General features: G+C 39.3%; 1 protein-coding gene across 1 annotated transcript; it reads right to left on the bottom strand.

Moving 5' to 3' along the window:
* Positions 1-851: 851 nt before the first annotated feature.
* LOC114643716 (zinc finger protein 664-like) lies at positions 852-20,363 on the bottom strand. The gene is made up of 3 exons (XM_028792235.2): positions 20,220-20,363; positions 14,407-14,938; positions 852-2,177 (listed from the first exon to the last, which is right to left on the bottom strand). The coding sequence occupies exons 2-3, from the start codon at positions 14,855-14,857 to the stop codon at positions 1,153-1,155; spliced, it is 1,476 nt and encodes a 491-aa protein (XP_028648068.1). The 5' UTR covers positions 14,858-14,938; positions 20,220-20,363; the 3' UTR covers positions 852-1,152.
* Positions 20,364-21,668: the final 1,305 nt, after the last annotated feature.

Here is a 21,668-nt window from a genome sequence, read left to right as displayed (position 1 = left end):
ATTATTCCAATCAATTTGTTTAGCTGATGGTTCAAAAGAAGAACAGATCTCATGGCTCCCTTTTCTATAATATCCTCTAAATCTTTACCTCTCTCGCTGGTCCTTGCACCTTAACTTCATTTGCAGTGCCTCCTCAAAGCAGTTTCTGCAGCTTTTCATTTTCTAACTTAGGATCATCTCTAGAGAGCATGTGCATTGTGAGTCATTAGTTCCACCTTTTGCTTTTCCCAGACTTCTGCTAAACTCCTGTTGAAATACACACAATCATGAGTTACGCTAGTTTTTCACTTATGTGCTCTAAAATATATTTATAGTCTTGGTCCTGCTGTATATTCATTTAAAAACTACATCTTATCTAAATAATGCTAAAACAAAAAACATGACTTAAATATTATAATCTTAATTAATCCAATTAAAATGACTACTTTTGCAGTTTGTAATAAGTGATCATTTTTGGGATATGAAGATGGGCTTGAGTCTGTCTTCTCTGTGTTATACTTAACAAGGGGTAAGGCACAAGGGAATGGATGGGAGTGGTAAACATTGAGAATATTAACAAAGTAATTAACAGTGTCCATCCAAATTTCCTTTACACCAATATTATAATAAAGATTTATAGACTATTGCCAGAAATAGGATTTACATTTCAGTTAGGCAACCTAAGAATCATTCCCAACCACACTGTCAATTCTTTGTATTGCACCCAAAAACTCAGATGAGCAGGAAGTGCACAGCACCAACCTTTTATCCTGTTATGATAACCTTCATCTTCAGGTAATGCTGCATAGTGAAAAAAGAAGTAAAGATTTCATAACAGTCTTCAAGAAAAAAAAAAGTCAAAATTGGATACTGATAGCCCAAAAAATAAATAAATAAAATTATATTTGCATATCAAGGAAACCCAGAATAAGTCTAGGAAAATGCAAAAAATCAACCATAAACATCAATCATGATGTTTGGGGATTCATTTCACAAAATTATTTTTTGTGCATATTATTAAAACAGGAGGGTACCTCACTCTTTGGTTACTGACATAATATTATACTTCTGTAAATGTCTTTCTTTGCACCAAGGGTTTGATGTCATATCTTCATGGTTCCAAGTAAAGCTTCAGTTTATAATTCACATGCGGTTATGGGGACTGGTGGGATATCAAGATGGGTCTGTATCTTCATTGTGGACCTTCCTATGCCTATCAAGATTGTATTTCTTTGTGAATTGTTTGCCACATTCAGAACAGCAATGAGCCTTCTCACCAGTGTGAATTTTCAGATGCGTCTTGTAATTGCTTCTACTCGAGAATTGCTTACCACATTCGGAACAGGAATGAGGCTTCTCACCGGTGTGAATTTTCATATGCACCCGAACACTGCTCATGGCTGAGAATTTTTTGCCACATTCTGAACAGCAGTAGGGCTTCACTGCAGTGTGAACCCACATGTGATGCTGAAGAGTGCCTATTCCAGAATAACGTTTTCCACATTCAGAACAGCAATGAGGCTTCTCACCAGTGTGCATTCTCATGTGTGTCTGAACCTGGCTTCGGGACAAAAATCTCTTGCCACATTCAGAACAGCAGTGTGGCTTTTCTCCAGTGTGCATTTTACTGTGCATCTGAAGATAGCTTTTATGTGCAAATTTCTTTCCACATTCAAGACAGCAGTGTGGCTTTTCTCCAGTGTGAATTTTCATATGTGACTGAAGATGGCTTCTACACAAGAATCGTTTGCCACATTCTAAACAGAGGTGAGGCTTTTCCCCAGTATGGATTTTTATGTGTCTGTAATAAGAGCTTATGCATGAGAATTTTTTGCCGCACTCAGAACAGCAATGTGGTTTTTCCCCTGTGTGAATTCTCCAGTGCATTTGAAGATTGATTTTCTGAGAGAATCGTTTCCCACACAAAGAACAAAAGTACGGCTTTTCACCAGTGTGAATCTTCATATGTACTTTAAGGCGGCTTATGTATGAGAATTGTTTGCCACATTCAGAACAGCAATATTGTTTCTCTTCAGTGTGAGCCTTTGTGCACCTCTGAAGACTGGCTCCATCTGATGATCCCCTGCACTTCTTATGCTTCGTAACACAACCAGTATTTGAAAAACTTTCTTTAGAGTTTAAATCCTTTGTTTCTGACACATATTTTTGTTTCCTTGAATATTTAGGATGTTGAGATGCTGGAATAAATGAAGAGAAGGAAAATGTTATTTTAGAAATGCACTCTAAATAGAAACACAGGTAGAGGAGTACAAATAACCATTGTCTTCAGGATTATATTAACTTTATTAAACTAGAACAAAAATGAATCACATAGAATGAAATAGTAATTCTAGATGGCCAGCAGAGCACAGGTAAAGTCTGCCTACACCTCAGTCACACTGAAAGTATAAAAGACAATATTTAGAAAGCATATTCCTGAAATCATTTCAGATGTTGGAAGTACCATGAGGTTTATTTAATATCCTATGCATCACTCATATAACCTGCTTTTCTACTTATGCTACATAATTTTCTCTTTTCAATTTATGGGATTATAGGATAATTGTCTTTGACAACATCTTTGGATCAAGTCTGATGTGGTTTTCTGTTTAACAATTTATGCATACCATATTTCAAAGTTGTTTGTATATGATGCAATAAACCTGTAAATCAATCAAAAGAAATAATGGCATTTTTACATACCCAAAGTTGTCTTCTTTCAAACAAATCATAAGTTTCTATGTTGCCTGCTCTCTTTCATTATTAAACTATGCAATGTGCATATGTACTGTATACTCTGAGGTAAGCAGCAAGTCACAGCTGAGTTTGTCTGCTTTTATCTAAGATCCCACCTATGCTGAGCGGCATACAGTGAATGGCTAATTACAATTGGATAGCTGAGATTCAGAGCATTCTAATGATTTACAGTTGTCTGTGATTGGTCAGTTGTACTATGTGTCACAGCTGTGAATAAACAGCAACAAATATAATGCCTATGTAACATCTCATCTTTATGTACCATTACACATAGTTATGCACAAAGCTTGAGTCAGACTCAGCAAAAGTACTGACTACTGAGAAGGACTTGAGGCAATGCTTGATTTATAAAATCTGCTTAGTATGACTATGAAGTGTTGCAGTGTGAAGTTTTACAGTTCAATCACTATGGATTCAAGTACTATACCTGGAGGCTGTCTGCTGCCTGTTCTCCCTATGTTAGTTAACCGAGCATTCTCTTTCAATTTCAACTTAGCGTACATCAGCAATGTTCTTACAACCTCTCCCAATCAAATTTTATTTTATCACACCGCTTGCAACATTGTTCATGGTATACCACCAGACCCCCAACCGAAGGGATAAACAGTGCCTCAAAGTATTTCTAATTACACTCGCTTCACCCCCAACTCCTTCACCAACTACCTAGGAAAAGAGAAAAATGCACAACTTCAGAAGAGAAATAAAACTGAATGGCGGCGAGGAAGTCAGGGAGATTGAAGGAAGCATGTTTAAAAACAGGATAAAAAGCCTTGCAAGGCTGTGTCGATCCCTTTGGTGGCATTGTGGGGGAAAAACTGGGGAGCAAATTATACTGTGAGCAAATCTTATTTGGTTGGGAGACAGCGGCAGCCTCTTGTGAATCAAACTGCTGAGAAACACTGGTTTAAGTGTGTGTCCGTCTATATGAGTAACTCTGGGCTCAAGGCTGCCTGATCTCTGCCCTGTACCAAGGGCTTTCAAAAAGACATTGTCCTCACCCTAGTCACCCAGTATTGGAAGAAGCTGGGATGAAAACATATGTATGTACTGTTGTGGAGAAACCGTCTTCAGAAAAAAAACAAGCAGAGTTTTCAAATAGGCAGTCAGAATACACTTTATTGCACAGCATAGGAAACCATTGCAGAGCACATAAAGCCATCACAGTTCAATGAAGTGAGCCTTATGACTTGGGCGAGCCTTACATTTATTACACTTCTTATCTCAAAATATCCCCGTTTCACACCATTTCTCATTATCTGCTCTTCAGTGTTTCTCATGATAATGACCTCACTCAGTACTTTTTCTCATAACAATTACCTGGTCCTGTGGACTTCCTCACAATAATTACTCTGCCCCATTGACTTTCTCATAACAATCTTCTTCATGGTAGACCTTCTCAGAACAATTTTTCTTCCCAGTCCACTCATTCTCATAACAACCACTTTGGCTCAAAGCACAAACTCGAGCAGAAAAAAATTCCAACCATACACCTGCAGCTTCTTGTTCCAAATGCAAGGTTTCAAGAATTCCGCCCTAAAAATTATGTTATAGAGAGTGAAATGGAAAGGTGGCATAAAGAGTAAAACATGGGATGCTGTGGCTTAGCTGGTTAAAACGTGTGTCTAATAAACCGGAGATCTTGAGTTTGAGCCTCAGAGGTGCCTCCTCGTGATATTCTTTTCTTTTGTAGCATGGGGCAGTGACACTCCTAGTTAAAAACCAAATCGGTTTCATGTAGCAAAACAGCATTATCGAAAATTACAAAAATTGTTACTGTACCCTGGAATTTTAAGGACCCACAACCACTGACGCACTGACCTGCTCAGCCCTGGGACTTTGAGTTTTCAGCCCTCCATAACCTTGCACCCTCCAAATTTCTTAACACGATATTGGAAGCATAATGCTTGGAGCAGTGAAAGCACTTCCATTAACTCTAACTCTCTTTTATTAGGGATGTGCTGGCAGAGCCTGATCGTGGATTGTGCTGAATGCTTCTTTTAGTTTAATCTTAGTATACAATTACTATTTGTGCTGTTGTTGTGGTTACTCTGTTGCTGTTTAAGGTGGCACTGTAACCAGACTGGCATTTCGATAAGGCATTTCCAGCACAGAGCCTGGTCCATTTGTGGAGCTAGCACTCTCTGCTGGACACACACCAGTTGACTGGAAAGCTGCCAGTGATTGATACAGTTCTGCGTTGAATATTAGTTCTGAATTGTAGTAGTTCACGAAACCACATTTTAAGTTGGTTAACTGCTTGAAAGAAAGAAAAAAAGCTAACAAATAGAAGAACAGGGCAATGTGACCAGCAGAGTCCCTGGGGTGTCTGTCCTCAGACTTTTACACTAATTTTGATTAATGGCATTTACTCTGGTATAGTTAGTAGACTTGAGAAATGTGAAGATGAGAATAATATAATATCCTAAACGTGTGTGGCCCCTTACCAAGTTTACATAGAGGGATGTGGTCTATGGTAGATTGAGTTCCCTTTACTGTTGGTTAGAGACCAGGGGCCTCATGTATAAACGGTGCACAAAATGTTGCATATGCCCATTTCCACGCTTACTTCGAGATGTATAAAAACTAAATTGGCATGAAGTCACAAACATTTTCACGCCAGCTTCGCATTTTTCCCCACTCGGGTTTGCAAACTGGTGGCACCCAGCGTCAATGCAATGCTACTGTTTCTGTGCCGTATCCCTTTTTTTTCAGATTTGCATCCAAGACACTGGCTTCATCAAATACACTGAAATTAACTGCATATCATTTACAAATTGAAGGCACCTTATTGTAAACCACAATATTATGGTGCACAGAATGGCCAAACTATTCCAACTATAATGTCTGTTTTATCATTTAGAAGATATGACAAATGGAAGGAAATCCAAATCCTTCCAACGCAGCGATGAAAATAGCAGACTATATACATCGAGCTCCCACTTCAGTAATGGTCTTGTCATGGCTTCCTTTGTCTGTTATGCCGCATAAACCATCACTTATTTCTCCTATGTGATTTCTTACCGCCACATCACTAAGGGAGGGGTATCGCCTTTTAATATCATATCTATATAGTTTTAGGTTATGTAACATGCTGCAATTAAAAAGAACTTATTCCAACAAGGGAGCTAGCGCCCCCTGCTGGATTCAGCTCGTATTTAGAGATCAAGCTGATTTCTTGGCACGTGATGATGACTGGCTTCCAAGTCGATTTCGATTTCAAAAAGCTATCTTCTTGCACCTGTGTGTTGATGCGGTGCCGGCTTTACAATGGTAGACTTTGGGAACTTGTGCTATATCTGTTCCTTTGCAAGTCTACCCTCAGGTTTTTAGCCACAGGAGGTTTTCAACGTGAACTTGCTGACAGATCAGGTATTTCAAAAACATCACTGAATCGCGCCATGCCAGCTGTACATGATTTCCGTACACTGTGGTTGAACAGGCAGAAATTAAAGCACAATTCACAGCAACGTCCTATTTTCCAAATGTAATCAGAGAGATCGACTGCACACACATTGCTATAAAGGTGCCATCACAGAATGAGTGTGCTTAGGCAAATAGAAAGTATTTCCACTCTTTTAAAGTGCAAACTATCTGTGATGTAAAAAAGTGTCTCATTAATGTTGCTGCATGGTGGCCTAGCTCAACTCATGATTCATTCATCCTGAGAAATGGTAGTGTTGGGAGCAAACTTGAAAATGGTGTTGTGCGTGATGGCTGGCTTCTTGGTAAGATAAGACATTTAATATTACCCCTTTGGTCAAATTTGTAAATTATCTGTATGATGTACTGTAATCATAGAACACAAATACTTAGGTGACATGGGTACCCTTTGAAGACATGGCTTCTCACCCCGCTCGACAACCCACTGACCGAACAAGAGTGATATTATAATGACTCCCACTCTCAGGTTCGGGTATTGGTACAATGTACTATAGGGAAGCTTTGGGAAACTGCCTGGATAAGACTGGTGAAGTGCTGCTCTATAGCATTGTGCAAGAATGTAGCGTGACACACAATCACAGCTTGCCCATACCTGATGCGGTATGATGAACCTGACCAGCCAACTGATCAGCCAAATCAGACAACGTTACAACTTCAACTGAATATAATCACAGGTAAGCAGATGCAGCATTTATTTTTTTTAAACCATTCATTTGTCTTCTGGTCAATATTACATAGTACTGCCTTTATTTTGTAGTTCATTGGCTACATCTCTTATAGTATCCACTAATGCATTTTGCGATTCCAGAACAGCATCTGTTAGCGCACGGCCAGATGGTCGCCCAGCAGTTCCCGAGACAGGGGTGTGTGAGCAGCCAGTGTACGATGATGTGCTCGGCACAGCAGCAGCACCATCATCATTGCCTGGAGTCACATGCCCGGCAAGGGGATCAGCTTTTGTAATATTGCCTGGAACAGAATAAATATTAATACATGTCGCATCTGCTGCCTGCTTGTTTGTCTTATTAGACATGCAAATTATTTACACAAGTATGAATAATGGTAAGCTCGGGAGTAGCAGAGAAGTACGTAAGAGTTGTACAGGATATGTATGAGAGAAGTGTGACAGTGGTGAGGTCCTCGGTAGGAGTGATGGATACATTCAAGGTGGAGGTGGGATTACATCAGGGATCGGCTCTGAGCCCTTTCTTATTTGCAATGGTGATGGACAGGTTGACAGACGAGATTAGACAGGAGTCCCCGTGGACTGTGATGTTTGCTGATGACATTGTGATCTGTAGCAATAGTAGGGAGCAGGTTGAGGAGACCCTGGAGAGGTGAAGATATGCTCTAGAGAGGAGAGGAATGAAGGTCAGTAGAAACAAGACAGAATACATGTGTGTAAATGAGTGGGAGGTCAGTGGAATGGTGAGGATGGAGGGAGTAGAATTTCTGAAAGTGGATGAGTTTAAATACTTGGGATCAACAGTACAGAGTAATGGGGATTGTGGAAGAGAGGTGAAAAAGAGAGTGTAGGCAGGGTGGAGAAGAGTGTCAGGAGTGATTTGTGACAGACGGGTATCAGCAAGAGTGAAAGAGAAGGTCTACAGGATGGTAGTGAGACCAGCTATGTTATATGGGCTGGAGACGGTGGCACTGACCAGAAAGCAGGAGACAGAGCTGGAGGTGGCAGAGTTAAAGATGGTAAGATTTGCACTGGGTGTGACAAAGATGGACAGGATTAGAAATGAGCACATTAGAGGGTCAGCTCAGGTTGGACGGTTGGGAGACAAAGTCAGTGAGGTGAGATTGCATTAGTTTGGATATGTGCAGAAAAGAGATGCTGGGTATACTGGGAGAAGGGTTCTAAAGATAGAGCTGCCAGGGAAGAGAAAAAGAGGAAGACCTAAGAGAAGGTTTATGGATGTGGTGAGAGAGGACATGCAGGTGATTGGTGTAACAGAACAAGATGAGGACAGGAAGATATGGAAGAAGATGATCCACTGTGGCAACCCCTAATCGGAGCAGACACAAAAAAAATAATAATAAGATGGATAATGGTAAGCGAAAAAAAATTAAAACTCATCTTCACCTGAGGTGATGTCAGAATCTCCCTCACCCACTGGTAAAATAGTGATTATAAGTGCCTTGGCAATTATTGCAGCAACTCACTGGTGAAATGGTGTGAGCCCTGGAATTTTGCTACCTCCTCCAGTGGTGTTGACACTCAAACAAGGCTGCAACTTGTCTTTTCACGGAAACTTTGATGTCTGACCACTTCCTTTTTGAAACGGTGACCAGAGCACAATACAGGCTGCAGCCTTGTGATCGTAAATCACAGACTGTTGCTTATTACACCTGTTACTATGCTGTAGCTGCTACCCAGCATATTTGTTTAGGTGCATCTTTTATATTTATTATTAAAGCAAAATCTAAATCACTTGATTAACAAAGGATAAAGAGCATAATTAGATCAAGAGTTAAAATCAGATCTTCCAAAAGAGATATCTGTATTAATAAATTTAATTCAAACTAAAACAAAAAATAACATCAGCCAGGGTATCTTTGAAGTTTAAAATGCTGCTAACTAAACATTTGATCTCTTGGAAATAATATATCATTTACCAAAGCAGCTTTAAGTACAAAATCTGATTTGTGTCTTTTCACTGAAACTTGTCTTAGTATACCTGAGCAATTCCTTTGGCTGAGGTAGCACCAAATGATTCTACATTCCTTCATAAATCAAGAGATATCAAGGTTGAGGTACTGGCCTTGGGATAATTCTGTGTGATGAACTGCAAACCATCCCTATAAAAATTTAGGCGACTTTACATCCTTTGATGCACTTGTATGAGATACTAGCTGAAATACACAGCATTGCCCGGGAGGAAAATAAAGTGTTTTTTTTTTTTTTTTTGGTTTGAGAACATATAATTTAAAAAAAAAAACAACATTAAAAATAAATATAAATCAACACACAATGAAGACTCACTAGTGTGCTTGTTTTGTGGTCTTGTATGTTATCATCCAGTTGACGCTCGGAACTGGAAAACTGTACTTAATTTCAAAAGCAACTGGTGCGTGTGGTGCAGCTCAAACAAAGAATACAGGCAGTCACCTCCAGTTCGCCCTCTGGTGGTCGTTCCAAGTGTCATCAGGATTATAAAATGCATAGAAGAATGCAAAATCACCCCCCAACCATTCCCAGAAGGGGGTGGGTTAGGGTTGATATCCCCCTACAGTATTTTTAGTCGACCAATGACAAACGTGTACCAAGTTTCATGAAAATCGCTCCAGCCGTTCAGAAGTGATGCTGGAACATACATACATACATAGACTTAGATTATATATATATATATATATATATATATATATATATATATATATATACACAGTGGAACCTCGGGTCATGACCGTAATTCGTTCTAAAACTCTGGTCGCAAACCGATTTGGTTGTGACCCGAAGTAATTTCCCCCCCCATAGGATTGTATGTAAATACAATTAATCCGTTCTGGACCGTACAAACTGTATGTAAATATATATACGCTCGCTTGTGCTCTCTCTCTCTCTCGCTGGCACTCCCACACTCTCTCGCGCGTGCTCTTGCTCTCTCTGTCGCTCGCTGCACAGGGAATGCACAGGGAGAGACTGAACACGTGCGGAAATCATCTGCGTGTACGAACCAGAAGGGAAACTGGCTTGTTCGTCACCCGAGTGTGTGGTCATGAACAAATGCAAAAGTTTGGCAAACTTTTTGGTCGTAACCCGATTTGTACTTGGTCCGAGACGTTCATGACCTGAGGTTCCATTGTATGTATATATATATATATATATATATATATATATATATATATTTAGTCATGAGCAATGAATATGGCCTTGGTGGTCTGCAAGCAAGTGCTACATCTGTGCTGCAGTCTTTTTTAATCTATATATATATCATTGCTCATGACTAAATTCGGCAGCCTTTTATTTGATTATTCATAAGTTATGAACATACAGTACATTGATGATGATGATTTTAATATACAACCATATATTATTCTAATATAATAACCGTGGACAGTGTAGAGAAGAATAGCAGAAAATCCTCAAGTCCAGGAATGTGAAGCTTGGTCCGGCAATCTTACCAAATGCTGTCATTTTTTTTTTTTTTAATATACTGTTTTGTTTTGTCATTCTGGAGTAGTGACTGTTGCTTGATGGGGGAAAATAACTTAAATGACTTCTGCACAAGGCTGCAACACAGCAAAATATGAAGAAAGTGAAGGAGTCTGAATACTTTTTGAAGGCACTGTAATCTCAATAAAATTTGAATTAATTAGACATATTAAAGACAGAATTGAGGTCTGAATATGTATCAATGCTGCTGAACAACTTTTGAGACTTTTACTTCTCTATTACTTATTCTTTAACTATATTAAAGGACTTAATAGTTAAAGCAGGCAACAAAGTAAATTATTATACCTGGCATTATCTGCATTTAACCTTGATAACTGTATTTTGTTTTGTGCTTTAATAAATAAGATAAACATTTTAATACCAATTTTTGTGGTTTCAGAGGTTAAGTTTGAGTGGTGTTTAATTAAATAGGAGTTTAATTGAAGGGCTACACAGGGTTAGGGACTAAAGGGGACTCAGGCCAACAGCAGGTAACCCAATTTGTTCAAGCCCCATCACCTGGTGGTGGAACTACATGGCGTAACATCAGGACCCTAATGTCACTATGTTGGGCAGATCGCTCACCCCCTAACCTATGTTTTGGCTTGGTAGAGTTCTATATTATTCTACTTTCCCCTTTTGTATTATTAATGTGTAGCCTTTGTCAGAATGCCTAAAATCTCACAGACTTATCACTGTTTATAAGGTATTCTACCATATAACTGCTCCCCACCTTCCCTTCTACATTTATAACCTCATGCAATTAGGTGTAGTAAAAGACAAGCAGGAGTAAAGTTACAACTTTAAATAATGTATTATTGATAATATTCATAAAATAGTAACAATAAGCAATGTACAAGTGAATACTGGCAACCATACAACCTGATAAATGCTGATGTGTAGGTTCAGGCGGCACACAGACTTGTTTATTACTTAAAATGTCTCTAGTTAAGGCATCATTGTTGGTCAGCTTTCTTCAGAACAAGCTGCATGCCTGTCTCAATATGGATGCCGGGTTGTGCTTCTCATGGCAATGGTGTGACAGAGAGATGCTTCTTCATGGTGATGTTTGTAAGAGAGATAGGGAGGGGTAAAGCAACCGGATTTATGCATTCTTTGTTCAAACCCTTACACCAATACGGTGTTGTGTTACAGAATGGCTTCCAATTCAGGCCAATTCCAAGCAGCCATACTTCAGACCAATGGGGCACACAATACCTTTCACACCTGCACCTCAAAACCATTTGCTCAGCTGATGCTTGCCAGCTCGGTAGATTGGCTTTCCTGTGGGGATTGACTGACAGAGTCCTACAGAGAAACACTTGCCAAACTGGTTTGAGGCACTTCCCCCAGCCCTGTCATAAAATTACAAAGACTCATTCCTAAAAAAAGGGGTGGTGGGGTGGTTGGGGAGTTCTTAACCATCAAACCATTGCTGTTCTTATCAATAATGTAACAATAGTATTACATTGCTTTGTCTGACTTACAAACAAAGACATACAAAATATTTATCAACTTATATACAAATTCTCACACCACAACAACCAAGAAAGGAGCAAGAGATAACCCGAGTTTTCCCCTCAGACATGTCTCTGGATACTAGAGAGACTGCATCTGGAGTATTGTGTGTAGTTTTGGTCACCATGTGACAAGAAAGACATAGTGGAAGAGCATCCAGGGGCATCCCAGGACTTAAGGACATGTTGTACTCTGAACAGAGGATTAAACCTGTTCAGTCTCAAACAGAGAAGACTGTGTGGGGACCTTATCCTAGTCTAAAAAATCCTCAAATGCATCAATAAAGTAGATCTAAAAGAATTCTTTATATAAACACTAAATTAAGCAAAGAAGAACATCAATGGAAATGAAAGGGAGAGTACAATAAAGATTGAAGCCTGGAAGACCAACTTAACGCAGCTCTGTTCTGAGAGTAACTATCATGTCATCGAGTTAAATTTTGACCACTTGTAGATGAGATATTGGGAAAACTTAGCTATTAAGTAACCAAACAAGCACAATTGGCTGGATAATCTACTGTTGTGTTTCAATTTTTTTACATTCTTACTCAAAAATTGAGGATTTGATAAGCAACAGGTCAGCATGCTTTGATGAACACAACATAGACATTAAGGTCCAACTCCAAACATGCACAGGTTGGTCTAGACCAAGGATCGCCAAGTCCAGTTCTGGAGGAGCACCGTGGCTGCAGGTTTTCATTCTAACCCTTTTATAATGAGTGCCCAGTTTTTGCTGCTAATTAACTCATGAATTCATTTTAATTGACTTGTTTTTCAAGATTTGCTCCCCTGAGTTTTTCTTCATCGTTCCTCTGAATTGCTTCATTTCTTTCTCTTAAATGACACCCAAATAGAAATGAAATGTGAAGTAAGTGAGCCAACAGAAGACCAAGTCAGGGCCTCAAACTCCAACTAATTTCACTCCAAGCAGCTGCTTAATGAGGTGCCAATTCTTGTCGTTAAACCAATTCTTTAATTTCGTGGCTTGTTGCCGTTCTCGTGGTGCATTAGCAGACATTTCTGATATTGTTGATTTTCTCTTTCTAAGAGCAACTGTTCAAATGTTTTGGGGACCTGAGCAGATCGACACTCCTGAGACCTTCATCTTTCATTATTTTCAGATATTGTATGATGGACACCAGTTGTTTTGGCTCATTTTGTATCTCATTACTGTTTGGCAGCTAATTAAAGAAAAAGAAACAATTAAGGGGTCTAAGTCTTCAAGAGCAAGTAAATTAAAATGAATGTAAAAGGAGTTAATTAGCAGCAAAAACAGGTCAATCATTAAGAAAAGGGATAGAATGAAAACCTGCAGCCATGGTGGTCCTCCAGGACCGGAGTTGGTGACCCCTGGTCTAGACTGTCACTATAAACTGGCCCTGTGTGGGTAACCGCTGTGTGATTCATTACATTATAGTAAGCAGAAAGTCTCATCTTTGTTTAATTATAGAAATTTGGGTCAGTGATATGGACAATACCACCTTAGCTGTGGCCACACAAGTAACACATTTTGACAATGTATCACTAAATCTACTGTACATGGACTTACATCTTCTGAGGTATTAATATTGGATATTAATGCAGAAATAAGTACAATTTCTTGTTTATTTGCAAATATCCAGGGCCATACTCATTGCATTTATCTATTTTAATACTCAGTTATCCTGAGCAAAATCACGGAGATGCTGTAGCCTATCCCAGTACAAGGCAGGAACTATACCAGGACAGGGCAGCAATCCATTGCAGGGTTCATTATATGCATAAAATCTCACACACGTTTGTATTTTGACCCACAAGGATTAATGCAATCAAAATGACTGGGAGATAACATGAAAGACAAAAATGTTATTCAAAATTGGAAGATAAGGCTCAAAAATACCAAGAAGCAAAAAATGGGGAAAGACAAAATCGAGAGTTCAAAACCTGAAACTAGGGCCTACTTGTTTTGAAGCTACCACTATTAAAGAAAAGGTTTTCGATCCTCAGAGGGATAATGCGAATGCATGATCATCTTCATAGTAACACATGGCATTCACGTGACCATTATTAAGATGTTGTATAAATACTGAAAATTAATACGATAAAAAATAATGATGTTATTGATTTCCATACAAAACATTCACTAAACGTAGGAATTAAATTCTAAAGGAGCAAAAACCTTTATAAGTGCAAATATATATCCATAGAATTGTCTATATATTACAGCTTAGTCCAATTCTGGGTCATGGAGTCCTTGTTTCCAGACAGGGTGCAAGTAACACCAACTCTGACACAGAAGCCAATTTCAAATCACCAATTCATTTAACTGGCAAATCTTTGGAGACGGTGGGAGAAACAGCATTAATGGAAGTGTTAGTAGTATTATCACCTGTAATTACTACATCAACCAACATCACCGTTTCTCACCATTCGGTGTCATGATGATGAACAAGAATATACAAACTGACTGCTGTTCCCATTAAATTACAATACTGCCTAACTTTATCCCAACATCTCCCCCAGTTGCAACATAAAAGCCTTGGTGTAATGTCTAAAATTCTCAACACTTACATATTTCTCTGTGTCCAGCACATGACGGGTCTTCTTCTTTTGCTTCAGTTTCATTGAGTGTACCTCTGATCAACTTGTCTTCATACTCTGTTTTTGCAGGTGTTATGTGGACAAACTGCACATGAGGAGACCACTCTCCCATCTGAATGGACTCTGACTCACTCATCTCCTTTTTCACTTCAGCACATTGGTCTACTGGGAATGACCGGTGTGTATGGCAGTCTTCCTTGAGGGTACGTACAGCTTCATGACTTACACTTTCAAAGCTCTTGGGCACCAGTTCAAAATCCTCCACTTTGCAGCTGACAGTTCTGTCTTCAAAATCCTTGCTTATTAAATTAGCATCCCCATCTTCAAAAGCTTCTTGCTTAACGCTTAGGGGCTGCTGTGAAACAGGGAGAGACTCCTCTTCACAATCCTCTTTCTTGATCGCGGCCACCACTTGTTCCATAGTATCTACATTAAACACAGCAGTCTCCTTTTCTCCTTGACTGCGCTGTTGTTCTACTATTCCCTCTTTGGGTCTGTAGTCCTACAATGAAAGGAAAAAAATCTCATTTTAGAAGGATCTTTATTTAAAAATGCAGCTTATTGCCTGTGTAAAAAACACATTGCAGTTTTTTCAACACTGGAAAAATTAAATAAAAAATGTGAATATATTTAGCAGTATTCATTATATTGGTCTATTCAGGAATGTTATATGCAGTAGCAGACTTAAGAACTGGAGCAAAAGTTTAACATGATTAACTTTCATTCTCTATGCCCAACAAGTAATCTCTCATGGCCTTGCTGTTCTCCATGGCTAAAAACCATTCTAGAAAAATCTACAGGTGTATATTCAAAGCTTTTCTCAGAGATTGTTCAGATAACTCTGTTGGAGTTTTGAGGTAAGGCAATTCTATGTACTAATCATAATGCCATAGAGTGGTGATGTGTTACAAGCAAGTAATAATTTCACTAGACTCTGAACCCATGAATATAGAAATCTGGAATGGGCCTAAAGTGTCCTGGCCCTAGGTAATTTAGGCCAAGTGTATTATGGACTTTCCATCAAGTCTTATCTAAGTTAATCACTTAACATAAAACTTGTTTTTGGGATTCATGGTTATCTCTTCCCTTCTTCTCCTAAAAAATAATAACACTCAAATAGAAGGGTGCCATTTTATAAAAAGTATTCAACTAAAAATTATATATCGAGCTCATCCGTCTCGCTTAAAACTGTCCAAAATGTTTCCAGGGCAAGATCCAACCTGCGAACGCTGCAACCAAGCTCCTGCCTCACTGGGTCACATGTTTTGGGCCTGTACCAAACTAACATCATTTTGGACCAGAATTTTTAAGTGCCTTTCAGACAGCCTTGGGGTCACAATCCCTCCTAACTCATTAACAGCTGTGGTCGGTGTTCTTACAGACGGACTTGAAGTGGAGAAGGACAAGAAAACGGTGATTGCATTCACTACACTTTTGGCACGCAGACTTATTTTGTTAAATTGGAAGAATCCTAACTCTCCTCTGATAAGTCAGTGGGAAACCGATGTTTTATATTATTTGGAATTGGAAAAAATTAAATTCTCAGTTAGTGGATCTGTACAGAATTTTTTTAAAACCTGGCAGGATCTAATCAATATTATTTTAGAATAAGAGAAATAACTATTACCGCATTTAATTCCCTTCTCCTTTTTTTATTTACCTATATATATATATATATATATATATATATATATATATATATATTTCTTCCTTTCTTTTGTTTATTGTTGCCTTATTAAAAAGCCCTAAGCAATTCTCCTTTGGCTAAGCTCTCCTTCTCAGGGGTGGGGTTTGATTTGTCTTCAATTTTTTTTTGTGATAAATTGATCTATTTGTATGGAATGTTTACAATAAAAAAATAAATAAAATTAAAAAAAAAAAAGTATTCCTTTGTGATTTGTGGGTATAGTGCATACATTTAAAATTTTCCCAGAGAAGTAACACAAAGCGCAAGAAATACATAAGGCAGCAGAAAGACAAAAATAAGTCAGCTGACAAAACAGTGTGTTCTTTTAAAAAAAACAAGAAATTACTTTTAGGTCAGAAAGTTTACCCGTCGAAATATTTTAAAACCTGGTGTTTCTCACATTTGGTCCTGGGAGTTGCCTGTAGCTATAGGCTTTCATCCCAAACACTCCTCTTCTTAATTGGTGTTGTATCTGAATTCAGCCAGCTGTTATTTCTGTTTCTGTGTTTTGGGGTCAATCCAGAAATCACAAGTCATGTTTTCCCATTTGTTTTATTGGAATTTAGCAATCTGTTAGATGGGAATAATTCAGTTTTTTACTGTTTTAATCTTGGTTTTTAAGATTTTCATCACGACCCTAATTCAAATTCTTAGCTTAAATATCTGGAATATTTGAAATATATCATTTACCAATGAGCACACTGGTAGGTCTGACACCTAAGCAGTGCAGCCTTTCATTATTCAGTGCCATTTGCCCTCATATTTATTCCACTCATTACTAATTGTCATTACTAAGATAAAATTAAGTGAGCAAACTGCACAGGAATAGGAAGGCAACAAAAGAGAGTTAAGCATTTAATGCTATTTGTATTTTTTTTTTACCAATTTCTTATACTTTTAAATATAATTCTCATTTCTGAATACTGAACAATAGAAGAATAAGAAGAGCAGGGAGTTCAGGGTGATGTTTAATCAGAATTTTCCCAGACATGGCTAATGTTAAGTGTGGTGTTCCACAGGGGTCAGTGCTGGGGCTGCTGCTATAATTAATATAATTTATAAAATCCAACATTTGTCTGTCTGTCTGCTTTTCACGAGTGAACTACTTAATGGATTTAGATTGTTTTTTTTTTTTCTATAATTTACTTGAAAATTACGGTTGATTTTTGTAACTTTTCTCATCGCGCTAAATATTATAGTTCGGTTTCGGCACCGATTTATTTGCGCAAATCCAAGAGACAGGCTGAAGGCCAAGGGGCGGGTCCTTCCTCATTCACATGCCAGCCTCCATTCGAGTCGCTCTTCCTCTCGCCACATGTTTTAGAGTGCCTTGCCTCCGCTTAGCTAGTGATACCTGTTTGTTCAGCAGACATCATCATATAGAGATTGTTAAGGAGTAATGTTTGATGTTTTTGAGAGAGAGAGATCAGAGATACAGTATGTGTGTTTTAGAGGGTAGCTGCCGATTGCCAGAGACATCACAGCAATTTGCTTTTCTCTCCACACGGGAAACGCTCTCCCGTCAGAGCTGAACACAATCAGATACAGTGCCAACGTTTGTCCTGTTTCATTACTGCATGGTTGGAGCCATGGGGACAGCTAATATATGTATATGTGTGTATACTGTATATATATATGATTTGGAAAGGAATATAAGTAACAAACTGGTTAAGTTTTCAGATGATACCAAGATAGGTGGACTACATAATCTTGAATCAATTGAATTATTACAGAGGGACTTGCAGACAGGCTTGGACAGATTTGTGGCAGATGACATTTAATGTCAGTAAATATAAAGTATTACATGTAGGAAGTAAAATGTTAGGTTTGAATATACAATGGGACGTCTGAGAATTGAGAATACACCTTATGAGAAGGATTTAGGAGTCGTGGTGGACTCTACGTTATCAACTGGCAGAAGCCATTAAGAAGGCTAACAGAATGTCAGGTTATATAGCGTCTTGACGTGTGGAGTACAAGTCACAGGAGGTTCTGCTCAAACTTTATAACACACTGGTGAGGCTTCATCTGGAGCCCTGGGTGCAGTTTTGCTCTACACAAAGGACATAGCTGCACAAGAGAAAGTCCAAAGAAGAGTGACTAGGCTGATTCAGGGCTACAGGGGATGAGTTATGAGGAAAGATTAAAAGAGCTGAGGCTTTACAGTTTAAGCAAAAAAAGATTAAGAGGAGACCTGAGTGAAGTGTTTTAAATTATGAAAGAAATTAGTCCAGTGGATTGAGACTATTTTAAAATGAGTTCATCAAGAATGCCCTCCATCCCCTTCAGGAGCACTTTTAACCACAGGTTCATTCCACCATGGTGTGCTAAGAAGCACCTCTGGGGGAAGGGGTTTTTCTGCTCACTGCTATGAGGCAATTAATGCTTCCACCCAATGTACTCTATAAGTTTATTTTTATTGATTGATCGATTACTTGGCTGTATTATCTGTCATGTGTGTCTGTATTCTTGTTTTTTATATTTTCTGCTGCTCCATGCATTTGAATTTCCCCATGGGATTAATAAACCTGTCTAATCAAAGAACACAGAAACGCAATTCACATAAACATTAGGAAGTTTTCTCTACACATAGAACCATAGACACCTGGAATAAGTGACCAAGTAGTGTGGTAGACAGTAGGACTTTATGTTCTTTCAAAACTCGACTTGATGTTTTTTTAGAAGAAATAAGTGGAAAGGACTGGCGAGCTGTGTAGGGCTGATTGGACAAAGCAATATGAGCAATTTCCCCTCTCCTTGTGGACTGACAGACATTCCAAGGAATTGCTTCTGATGTTCGACTGAGTTCTCTCCCATGCAGCACAACACTCCTGGATGCTTACACCAGATAACTAAACAAAGAGATGAATTACTAGGAAAAATGACCGACTGATTGTGAGTAACCACTGGGCTAACCTGCTTATCCACTTCATAATTACAGTGGAGATGGAGCACCGGAAGAGAAAACCCTGGACAGGGGGCCAGGACACATTCATGCATGATCGCTCATTTGCTAAGATAATTAAACACCTTAAAAAAAAGGCCTGAGCTTGGATATTTCTGGTAAAAGACAAGTTTTGAAGAAAGCAGAATAGAGACTTGTGTAATGTGAACTCATGGATAGGAAAGCCTCATTTCCCATGTCTCTGGTTTGTTTCACAAGTCACCAGTATTGGAAGTAAATATTTTGAAGTGCCAGCCAGGCGGGCAGGAGCTGTGTAGGTGTATCAGCCCTGTCATTATGGATGATGTCATAGGAGGAATAAAATGGACGGCTGCACCCAACTATCTCTCACTATAGGATGCAAGATTTGACAGGGATTGGTGTGGCAGGATCAGATGTCTGACCCATCCCATATTTAGTTATTGTCTGTTTTTCCTAGGTTTGCATTTATATTATCTTAAATTGCCTTGTTTTTATAAACCAAAGAAACGAAGTCTGGTATTATTTTTAAGCTTAAATTTTTACAGTCTTTTTTGACGCTGTTCTGTTTCACTAATGGATGTCACCATGTCTGAGATCCTAGCATGCTCCATTGATATGGTCATTTCCCATGATCCTTCGGGATGTCATTTTTGCACCATGGTATAAAGCAGGACACTCAACTCGGATCCTGATGGTCTTCTGTAGCCATCAGTTAATAATTAGGTGCAAATGAAAACAAAAAAACTCGCCTAAATACAGACAACAACAACCACAAAGCAGGAGCACACTTGGACGGGTGGGCACTTCTTCACCGGGCCTATTCACGCATACACCAACTGGGGAAGCAATTTAAAATCACCAACTGACCAAGCACGCGGTTGTTTAGGTTATGAAGTACCATAAACCACTGGACATTTCGTTAAGAAGAGCAGAGCAAAGCAAATATGTTCAGTGATGCTACTGTTCTCCCATGGGGTGAGATAGTGCAGTTAGCCAGTATGGTAACTAATCCCTTCTGGTTGCTTCCTTCTCCTTTTTTTCTCTCACGACCGCCCTCGATGTCCCCATCGTTTAATTCGCCGAGTGCCGTAGACGCTGCTCTCCGTTGTTTGAGGAGCCCTGCCAGCCCCCATTGCTCAGACCACTGAATACCCTTCGACCCACACTCACCTCACGTCTCTGTCGGATGTGCTGAAAAATCTGAACACGTGCCAGTTATGCGAGTTGCTCTCCATCAAAAGGCGCGCTCGCAGAATCAAACAACACCGAAAGGAACTCGTCACTCGCACGCTCCCTTCGAGTACTCCAGGCACCTCCTCCCTGCCGAAAAAAACTAACCAATGGGGTTGCGAGACAGAATTGTTACGCCTACGCGGCGGGAAAAGACCGCTAGCCGGACTTCATTTCCCAGCAGCTAAAAAAAACCCCTCAGTAATTCTTAACGATAAGGACTTCATTTCCCAGCATCTCCTGTAACCTTTGCGTTTCAACATTAGCTCGTATTACAGGGCTCCGTTTCTAAAAAAAATAACAATCTTAGCGATTAACGAGCAATTTTAAGATGCAGCACATAACGTACTAGCTACTTTTTTGCGTTTCCTCAATCCCCTCTTAAATGTCCGTTTTACGAGTGAGAATAACGTACTACTTTGTTAATCCCGTCACTCATGTCGCCCACAAATAAAACCATAAATCGATTGAAAAGCTAACGATTAAAAATACTTTTCAAATATATTGGGAATAATTCGAAAATGATGCAATGCAATGAAAAAAATCGATCTGATTTATGTCCAGAGTCCAGAGCTTCAAACTCCAATCAATTTCACCTCAACCAGTTTTTTTTAATTAGAAGCCCATTCATATTGTTAATTAAATCTGTTTTTTTAGTTCCATGGTGTGACGAGTGGCCATGGCCATTACCCGGCCGGGATGCCAGCTGGATGGAAGGACTGGGGAGGGAGAGAGCATCTGCAAGGCAAAACCTCTCCTGGGACACCAGAGGACTGCCCTGTTGCAGCATGGATTCCTGGGAGTTGGAGTTTGATGCAGCCCTGTTGGGTACACATTGGGGGTGGGGTGGGGGGAGGCGGTGCAGAATTTTACCTTGAACTTCCAACACACCTGGAAGTGATTCCAGACAATGCTAATGAGCTACCTGGATCACTCCTGGGAACAACATAAAAGGGGGCCACCTCACTCCATTCATGGGGGCCAGAGTTGGGAGGAGCTGGATGAAGCTTGCTGGAAGAGGAAGAGGAAGAGGAAGAGGATGAGGATGAGTGTCTCCTCACTCTAAATAAAAGTGTTGCGTGCTGCACTTGTGTCTCTGCCTGTCTGTGTCAGGTTAGGGTGACTGTACGTGCCCTGGTGGTCCACAATGGCTTGTTGGTGCAACAGCAGACATTTCCAGAACTTTTCTTTATTCTAAGAGGATCATCAAAATGTTTTCAGAACCTGAGCAGATCGACATTACTGAGACCTTCACCTTTATTTTCAGATATTGTACAATGGACACAGGTTAGCTGGTCATGTGTTGGTTTATTTTGTATTTAATTAATAGCTGAAATGCCCAGGGTTGGCCGGGAGAAAAATAAAGTGTTTCTTTTTAATTGTTTGAGA

Source organism: Erpetoichthys calabaricus, chromosome 5 (assembly GCF_900747795.2).
Source record: "Erpetoichthys calabaricus chromosome 5, fErpCal1.3, whole genome shotgun sequence".
Lineage (NCBI taxonomy): Eukaryota > Metazoa > Chordata > Cladistia > Polypteriformes > Polypteridae > Erpetoichthys > Erpetoichthys calabaricus.
This window is presented reverse-complemented; position numbering and strand designations above follow the sequence as displayed.